Source organism: Lineus longissimus, chromosome 6 (assembly GCF_910592395.1).
Source record: "Lineus longissimus chromosome 6, tnLinLong1.2, whole genome shotgun sequence".
Classification (NCBI taxonomy): Eukaryota; Metazoa; Nemertea; class Pilidiophora; order Heteronemertea; family Lineidae; genus Lineus; species Lineus longissimus.
In genome coordinates this window covers 33,071-42,516 of record NC_088313.1, presented here as the reverse complement: position 1 = coordinate 42,516, position 9,446 = coordinate 33,071, and the positions used below count along the sequence as shown (strand labels likewise).

Sequence of the window (9,446 nt, the reverse complement as noted above, 5' to 3'; positions counted from 1 at the left end):
ATCACTTTGCTGTATAATGTCTTCTTTGTATAATTATGATAGTGAGCTATAAAATGTACAGGAGTATACATACATGTATGAACATAGAAGTACAGGAGTATACATACATGTATGAACATAGAAGTACAGGAGTATACATACATGTATGAACATAGAAGTACAGGAGTATACATACATGTATGAACATAGAAGTACAGGAGTATACATACATGTATGAACATAGAAGTACAGGAGTATACATACATGTATGAACATAGAAGTGCAGGACTGGTTGATAACAGACCTCTCTAAAATCTCAACCACCTCCTCCCAAGGTAGACTTTTGTCTTCATTAAAGGGAGAGCACATTCACTGACCATGTTGACGCCGCCGAGATAATGTAAGCTTTTTAAAATGCCAGATGTCCTCATCTGTAGCAAACCCAATTCAAATCTCAGTATGCAGGGACTTGTACGCAACCACTGCTACATGTAAGTACAGTACAAAAAACACTTGAGTGTCCATGTGCAGTACAGACACATGTATATTCATATCATGTGTGATATACATTCATTGTGCTGTTTGTGTCGAAACTGTGTAATGGGTAGGTGAACTCCTACAGGAGGGCGGGTCACTACGACCAACCTGGGATTAATCTCTTCATCTCCTTGTCACATGTGAGGAGGGTTATAAGAAACCAGCATGAATGGATGTTGTAGTGACTTCCCTTGGAGGTCAACCATCAAGAAACCAGCATGAATGGATGTTGTAGTGACTTCCCTTGGAGGTCAACCATCAAGAAACCAGCATGAATGGATGTTGTAGTGACTTCCCTTGGAGGTCAACCATCAAGAAACCAGCATGAATGGATGTTGTAGTGACTTCCCTTGGAGGTCAACCATCAAGAAACCAGCATGAATGGATGTTGTAGTGACTTCCCTTGGAGGTCAACCATCAAGAAACCAGCAAGAATGGATGTTGTAGTGACTTCCCTTGGAGGTCAACCATCAAGAAACCAGCATGAATGGATGTTGTAGTGACTTCCCTTGGAGGTCAACCATCAACAATCAAAGCATCAAGACAAGATCTTTGATCCATGCAAAAACTGGTGATTAGGTCCACTTAGTCCAACTAAACAGGATTATGAATATTTCACCACTTTCGAAGCTCCTTCTGCTTCAATGTCATGACCATGTACACACTAGGGAGAGTCACTGATGGACTCTATTTCATGAATATGCGACTATCTTGTAGAAAGTCTATTCCAGTGGCGCTGGCAGTAAACCAGTGAAGTGATGAACCACAAGTCCTTGAGCACCAAATGAGCAATATTGACACGAATCTCAGGGTCTCATCTTCATGAAGCACAGTGTCCTCTCACTGCTGAGGGTATCACCCTAACAGTATCTTTAGGAAACAATTGATATGATCATATCAGTAGAGTATGGCCTCCTATCCTAGTACTGCTTCTTGACACGCTGCGGCAGCAAACTATCCTGGGCAAACTTGAAGAAGGAGAGCAAGCCATATTTCTTGCTCTTCTTCATGAAGTAATTAGTGACGATATCTTCTTTTTCTACTGAAAAATTGATGAAAATGGTGGTCAGGAAAACAGAAAAAGTTTCACTCCATGGGAGAATAAAAAATATATTCGAGTCCCATGAATGAGGTGAAGCCGATTATGTGACTGGAGTGAACTGAAGGCTCGGGTGAATAACAAGGAGAGAGCATGGTGTCACCCAATCGCATGCTAGAAGTAGGCCTAAAGAGAGGCTGTGCATGTATATCCGATTAATTAGAATATTGCATTTCTCAGCCAAGTAAAGTTACTTTTCAATACATTGCACTAAATTCCAAGAACAGTCAAATTCTCCTTGACAAGGAACACAATCATTACTCCTCAGACAACATTAGAATGTATCGATTGGTTAGCTTACCTGGTTGCTGGGGTGCCTGCTCGGCTAAAGTTGGTAAGACAAGTTCATTGGCAGACAGCGACACAAAAAACATGAACGGTACGAGCCACAGACAGAGTGTGAAAAAAGCCAGGACCTGCAAAAAGATGACAACTGATAAATAGGGCATGTATCAACAGAGGCGTACCTGGGGCCTTTCAGTCTGTGTGCAGAGAGACAAGCTGTCGGCTACTTCATGATAATCAGCACGCTGAAAAGAGCACAATTTATCTACCTTAGAAATTAGTAGAAAAGAGGACTATTTTTGACAAAAAAAGTTACTCTTACCTCAGAAAATGGGTACCAAACAGTTGAAAAATAGGAGAATGCTAAGTAGTGTTGGACGACCAGTAAAACTGAAATAAAGAGAATCGGGTTGGGTTAGAAGACAACCAACATCCAACAAATGATTGAAAAGAAGGTTCTTTGGGCATTGTCATGTGAGAAGATTTTGACAGAAAGTAGCTTTAGTTCTCCACATACAGTGTCCACAGCGACAATTTGCTCGACCTGGTGGCGATTTTTCCTAACGTGAATGCGAATGTATACAAAGGATGCTAGAATGTACTTAACAAAGCTAATTTCCCATAATCCCGATACCTTAAGTTAGGATGGGTCATGAACACAGCAGAAAGGGGGCGCTACCTTACCAACAGAGACAATAAACGATGGTGATGTCAGCAGGATATATGGGAAGGTCTGCAGCAACAAGTAATAAACGCCATGTGCAAGGAATCCTGTGCCAATCAGCGACAGCGGAAGCTCTTCAAACAGGAACAAGCCGACATAGACAGCCGTCACACTCTGCAAGATAACATTGCGATTTACCTACATATCAGTGGTAAACTTTCTTTTGATTATTAACTTAAAATGAAATTTGCACTCAATTAGGGACTGGAATGAAGAAAGACTTGTTCCACGAATTCGCCTAAACTTATTTTCTGCTACAAAACAAGCAGAGCGAATGCCCCATCAACACGGACAATAGCCCCATACTTACAATAATCATATACTTGATGACCTTGGCCGTGGCATGAGTGTATTCTTCAACCAACTCGGCAAGATAATAGAGACCAGCCGCTGCAAAGACAAGTAAAGCAACTTCAGTTAAGGGAACAAGATGATGATACCGCAACATCATTAACATCGGGACATTGTTGTACAGTAGAACCTCCCTTAGCAGACACCTCTCTATTAAGGACACTAGGTTCTACTGTATATTGTTCTATATTTTGCGTTACAACCTCAACATCATCTTCAATATTCAACTACACACGTCCTTATGAGGCTTATTTGGGATAGCACATGTGTTTAGACAGTGTTATCATGTATCATCGTTATTGTCGTCTTCATGTAGGCCCCTTCGCCAGATATGCCTGTACCACTGCCAGCCAGAGATCCAGGGACCTTGCATTACCAGGAGCAACTGTAGTCGAATACCCGAGACACTCTGTCGTCTGTGCTAATAGGAATGTGTAATGTACAGAGGGACAGAGGATGAGCTACTACTGTCCCGGCTATTCTGTAGTTAGACCCATTACCATGATGATTACTGCACATCACATCAAATGCACAGCATTGCAGGGTGAACCAAAAAATGTAGGCCTGGCCTACTCATGCCGTCATGGTCATACTCGGAGCCGGCCAGATATACCTGATAGGCCTACTGCTTCTGTGGAAATGGAATTGAATTGGATTGGATTTGGAAGAAAGAAACTACAAAAGACCCATCGTTTTCTCTACAATTGGTCACACTATTGCATATTGCATATTGCATACCTATTGAGAGGGTAATAAAGGTTATCTGTATGATCAACGCCAACCAACTCAAAAGGTATATAAACCACATTTTAAGACGTTTCTGATGTGTGGCACCGGGCAAAATTTCCTAATTAAAAAAAATAATTAATTTTTGATAAACCTCTGTAAACTAATTCCACATTGGCCGTGGCCAAAAACTTTCCGTTGTTGCTACTTCCAATCTCGCCGCGGATCGACGTTCTTCGCCATTTCGGTGACGTCACGACATAGTTACCTGCGAAGCTTTCCGGCTGTAAAAATGGTCCGTTTTTCCCCAATTTATATGAAAACTGAATTAGATGTGGATACGTGATTTAAATAGTCCAATAAATATTTACATGCAGATTCCAAAAAGCTGTGGTTTAATTGTTTCTATTCTTTGAGAACGATGCAAATGGTCACTAAAACAATGCAGGGTTTGGCGATCGCATGAAAAATGCAGTGCTTTCAACATGTTCAATCATTCAATGGTAGGCCTACATCACGTGATGATCAATCACACGCACACCATCATTTGCAATGGTGTCAGTGGCCAGTGATTTACTTGGGAATGGCCTTTGTCAGTGAACGCTGAGCGGTCATGCGTCCACCTGGTGGAACAAAGGCTCCCAGTGCTCGACCTTATCCGATATCCATCCATGACAGCAGACATGTCCTCGGTTGTTTCTTGGCAAGGAAAGCTCCTGTACTGTATCAATATCATGCATGATGTATCTCTTCAGGGACTGCTGAATATTTTACGGAAGATGAAGGGGAAAAAGGGGAAGGAGGTTCGCATCCTTCTCTTGGGCTTGGACAATGCTGGCAAAACAACCATACTCAAGGCTTTAGCATCCGAGCAACAAGACTTACACCGTATCACTCCAACGCAGGTAAGACCCCCAATAGAGATGATGGACCACTTATCAGAATGTGGAGAAGAAGCAATACTAAAAAAGAAGACTTAGGCAACAATACAAGGTATTTTTGAAACAGCCTGACTCGAGCACCAAGGCAACTTGTTCAGTGAAGCTGTCAGTTGAGTTGGTATTTCGGCTTTGAAATTGAATCGGGCGTTTTTTACCGTCTGAGGAATAGGATTGTCTGAAGTAGAGACATGTGCCACAACTTGTCAACTTTAGGCGAGGACCAGGACTGTCATTATATATTGCCCTCTAATACTGTGCCACGTTTTGTTGCAGGGTTTTAATATCAAAAGTGTTCAATCTTCAAATTATAAGATGAATGTGTGGGATATAGGTGGACAGCGGAAACTACGACCGTACTGGAAAAATTACTACGAGGACGTGGACGTACTTGTAAGTTGATGAGAGACTATGTGCAGGGTTCTCACTAATGCTAATTCCTGGTAATTTATGCAGCGCAACCTGGTGTCCACATGACTTCACGTGATGGGTTTGCATGCATTGTTACTAGGTTACAATGCCGCTCCCAGTAACACGTGATGTACTCATGTTAACAGATCGCCAACCGCGTACTTGTACCACAAAGAGTTGCTCAGTGCGGGCTAAAGTGGCACATTTGCAGTGCGCTGAAGACGGCGGGAAATGTTTAGAAATCGCTTTCAAGCAATAAATTATTTTCGACTTCCTCGATCGCCCTGCTGGCTCATTTGGCAGCCTTTGGTGGCCTATCTGGTTTTATTACCTGCTGGTGTTCCCATTCCTAGTTTTATGGGACCAAAAACCCGTGGATAAAAGCTTGAAGGCTACCACCAAAAAAACTTGAAAAGCTAAAAAAATACCCAGTTCAAAGGTTACGTGCGCATATTATATTCCTATTTGATTTTCTTAGTGGGGACACTGTAATGTGTAGACTGTTGATCTGTTGTGGAGATCAGGATAGGAAAGCTTTCAACATTGCCTGAATGACAACTGGATCAATGTTAAACCCAAAGCAATGCAGCCAGGTGAATCAATGTTTAGACTAGAACCATAATTTAACTTTCAGTAGCCTAAGAGAAATGTGTGACTGGCCTGAATTTGGGTGGAATGTGAGTGTCACCTTGACCTGAATGTGCCATAACACTCCTCGCTACATTCACACTCAAGATTACAAAAAGTGTCTCACCTCGCTCCTAAAAATCACTATCATTTGCTATGCTCCCAAAGAACCAGTATCAAGTGTATCTGAAAGCCTTCATTTGGTTCATGAACTATAATTGAGTGTAAATGTTGTTGGTGTTTTTCAGATTTATGTTATTGATAGTTCTGATCAAAAGAGATTTGAAGAGACTGGCCAGGTAAGTACATGTCCTGTCAATCGTCCTTCTAGGAAAAATGTCCACTCTACATGAGAATCTGTGAGCACCAACAAGACGAGTCACACTCCTGATGCACGCTTGAAATTCTCTTGTCATTCTCCCTCCCCCCACCAGAGCTTTTTTCTCCAATTCACACAATCATTGCAGTTTGAACTCTTCATTTCATTAGGACAGGGAGCCTACATGTACTTATCTGCAAGCTGCACTATGCCAGTGTTTTGTGACAGTCAGCAACTCACTGTATAAGCAGACATCTTGCAGCACTGATAGCAACTCACTGTATAAGCAGACATCTTGCAGCACTGATAGCAACTCACTGTATCAGCAGACATCTTGCAGCACTGATAGCAACTCACTGTATCAGCAGACATCTTGCAGCACTGATAGCAACTCACTGTATAAGCAGACATCTTGCAGCACTGATAGCAACTCACTGTATAAGCAGACATCTTGCAGCACTGATAGCAACTCACTGTATCAGCAGACATCTTGCAGCACTGATAGCAACTCACTGTATCAGCAGACATCTTGCAGCACTGATAGCAACTCCATCGAAAACTTAAACCTCAACCGTTGACTAGTACAGAAATCTTTTAACTTTTATCTTTATATTGCAGGAATTGGCTGAACTTTTAGAAGAAGAGAAGCTGAAGGGAGTGCCGGTGTTAATATTTGCCAATAAACAAGATCTAGACTTCAAAGCAACACCAGATGTGATCGCTAACGACCTGAATCTGACATCGATCAAAGATCGCCCATGGCAGATACAAGGCTGTTCAGCAGTTAAAGGTGATGGCTTAGAAGTAAGTCACATTCCCAGCTATAGGAAAATGACACTGCTTGTTCTAGGTTGTATGGTCACAATCACAAAGAGTAGAAACACTTGGTTGAATGCCATTAATGACCCCCTATTGTCTCGCAATATGACATGATACTGCTGTGAAGTGTGTGTGTTGGCCGACTCAGCCCCACATGGAGGTGGCTCAGCCCCACATGGAGGTGGCTCAGCCCCACATGGAGGTGGCTCAGCCCCACATGGAGGTGGCTCAGCCCCACATGGAGGTGGCTCAGCCCCACATGGAGGTGGCTCAGCCCCACATGGAGGTGGCTCTACATGTCGATCGACGCAGGCCTGGTTTTCTTTCTCTTTTGCATATGTATGTTATCAGTTCTCTATAATTCAAAAACTAAGCTGGTTATATTCATGGTGGTTCAAGGGTTAAACTTGTGCTTCATTCATGTGTTTGTTGCAACCTGTCATCGTGTGACTGGTAAACTTCATCCTGAATGAGAATATAAGCAGTCACCATCACCCAGGCGTGCAATCCATCTAACTTTGTTTCTGCTTGCAGGCTGGTGTCAATTGGGTTTTAACAGCAATAAGAGGAGCGGAAAAAAGCAAGAAAAAATGAATATACGAATCCATCCACTCACTTCAACAGGTCCAACAACTTGGATGTTTTTCCAAACATTCTGGGCGATAAATGTCTTGTCGCGACACTCCTGCTCTCCCCTCAGGTCCCAGTCGAACTCGACTATTATCTTGCCCTCAATTTGGAATCGGAGTCACATGACCATACCTTTAAACCAAGGAAACAGACGTGAATCACTTTACTCTACTGGAGATTGTCACTGTCAGCTTGGGGGGAAAGCTTCAATGTGAACGAACTTCTAGAACTTGAATATTGTCCAGACATTGGCGTATTTTTTCAAATCTGTTTTTTTTCACTGGATGTATGTTGTGGATCCCATTTCGAGGCAAAAACACAGTCACTCCAAATTAACTTTGTCTGTGCCTAGAGGAGTTTGCATAGGGTTCAGATATCTACTAATCAAATGAGTTGTATATTGTCGTCCAAGTTGTGGTCAGTACTTAGATTAAGATGGGTATAAATCATGATTTCCCCCACCATTAGCATGACCAGTTCCGGACGTTCGATTCATGATGGCATTAAATAAACATTGTGCATTTTCCGACGAGAAAGAGCACCATGCTGGAGACTCTTTGTTACATTTGAGGAGCTATGTTGGGTCTTTTATTTTCAAACAGGGTACTAGTACACACATCACCTTTTTCCTAGAATTAGTTTGCGATATACCTTTTCCATTGTTAAACCTATTGGGTTATGATGTTTGCATCAGAATGTTAGCTGCCAGCATAGGATATGATAGTATGCCTGTGAAAAATTGAGATTGTACAATCCGTCTATGAATAAACTTTAAAGCTAAGCCGTCCATATGATCCCACCTTATTGGTGATACTCGGATACATGATGTGTATATCTGTTTTGTGTCATCCTGTATGTTTGAAAGAAACATATCCGTCCCTGATCACTCGCATGTCCATAAGGGGGAATTTTCCTGTAGCTAAGTTTGGGTGGTAGAATTCCAAGTTCTTTTTTGTTACAGAAGTTCTTAGCAATTGGGAAACATTGTGACTTTGCAGCAGTGCGGCCTAAACTTGAGTGAAGTTTATTATCTATTCAAAACTGTTGTTGAATTATTCTTATATGGTGAAATCTCAACTGCGTCGAAGCAGTTGTAATTTGGAAGCCGTTCTTACAGAGGAAAAAACAGCTCACTTCTTACAGAGGAAAAAACAGCTCACTTCTGTTTTAGTTTAGCTTCAAAAGTTACCTGGACAAAGTGAAAGACATGGAGTGAATACATATGGCTGATTAGCAAAAACACATATCAGAAATAGGGGCCCTGAGGTCTTTTATAGGAATGCTGAGGTCTTTTATATATAGGGGCCAAGTGTTGTAACAGATTAGTGTTCAATGAAAAAGCTAATGCAGCTTAACATCCTGTGTGAATTCAGCTCAAGCTATTGGTTGGTCAATTTGTCCACTGTACTAGAATCTTCGATACCAGGTTCCTACACATTGCCTGCTCCCTGTGCTGTGTCACAGTGGGATGAAGAGTAATGTGGAGGATCTTGGTGACGAGGTTGAAGACAAATGTATGATGTGAATGTCTATGTGTATTAAAATGAGAAACTTTCCATACATCGATTACTTTGTTTACTGAACAAGTCTGATTATCCCCGAAACCACCTGGACGAGTTCAATTATCCTTGAGACCGGCCACCAGCAAGATATACAAGCTCACCCATGTCTCTACAAGAGAAGCACAGCAGACCGGTGCTTATGTTGTATAGTAATTGTAAAACCTTTCTTATGAGTAGCACTGTAATGTGTAATTCTTGGAATTAAGTGTGCAGGATTATTGGATTTGGGTTTAGATAAGATACCGGTGGATAATCGTGGAAAATTACCACGGTCTACTTTTAATCCTCCATTCTCCCCGCACACTTAATTCCAAGAATTACACATTACAGTGCTACTCATAAGAAAGGTTTTACAATTACTATAACACTTATTTGATGGGCTGGCCATAAACTTTGGCCAGGGAGGTGTAATACAACTCCCACTCTGGCGGTAGTGAGG

General features: G+C 41.8%; 2 protein-coding genes across 3 annotated transcripts; one reads left to right on the top strand and one right to left on the bottom strand.

Annotated features, from left to right (window-relative positions):
* Positions 1-13: 13 nt before the first annotated feature.
* LOC135489184 (protein TEX261-like) lies at positions 14-3,831 on the bottom strand. Of its 2 annotated transcripts, none has more exons than XM_064774403.1 (6): positions 3,714-3,831; positions 2,935-3,014; positions 2,585-2,738; positions 2,223-2,290; positions 1,917-2,031; positions 14-1,558 (listed from the first exon to the last, which is right to left on the bottom strand). In XM_064774403.1, the coding sequence occupies exons 1-6, from the start codon at positions 3,781-3,783 to the stop codon at positions 1,437-1,439; spliced, it is 609 nt and encodes a 202-aa protein (XP_064630473.1). In that variant the 5' UTR covers positions 3,784-3,831; the 3' UTR covers positions 14-1,436. The 2 variants fall into 2 exon arrangements, with proteins under 2 accessions (XP_064630473.1, XP_064630474.1); XM_064774404.1 differs by having other exon boundaries at positions 14-1,555.
* A 96-nt stretch (positions 3,832-3,927) lies between these two features.
* Positions 3,928-9,001, top strand: LOC135489578 (ADP-ribosylation factor-like protein 3). Its single transcript, XM_064774980.1, has 6 exons — positions 3,928-3,996; positions 4,457-4,606; positions 4,916-5,032; positions 5,926-5,976; positions 6,615-6,800; positions 7,350-9,001. The coding sequence occupies exons 1-6, from the start codon at positions 3,994-3,996 to the stop codon at positions 7,407-7,409; spliced, it is 567 nt and encodes a 188-aa protein (XP_064631050.1). The 5' UTR covers positions 3,928-3,993; the 3' UTR covers positions 7,410-9,001.
* The last annotated feature ends 445 nt before the right edge of the window (positions 9,002-9,446 follow it).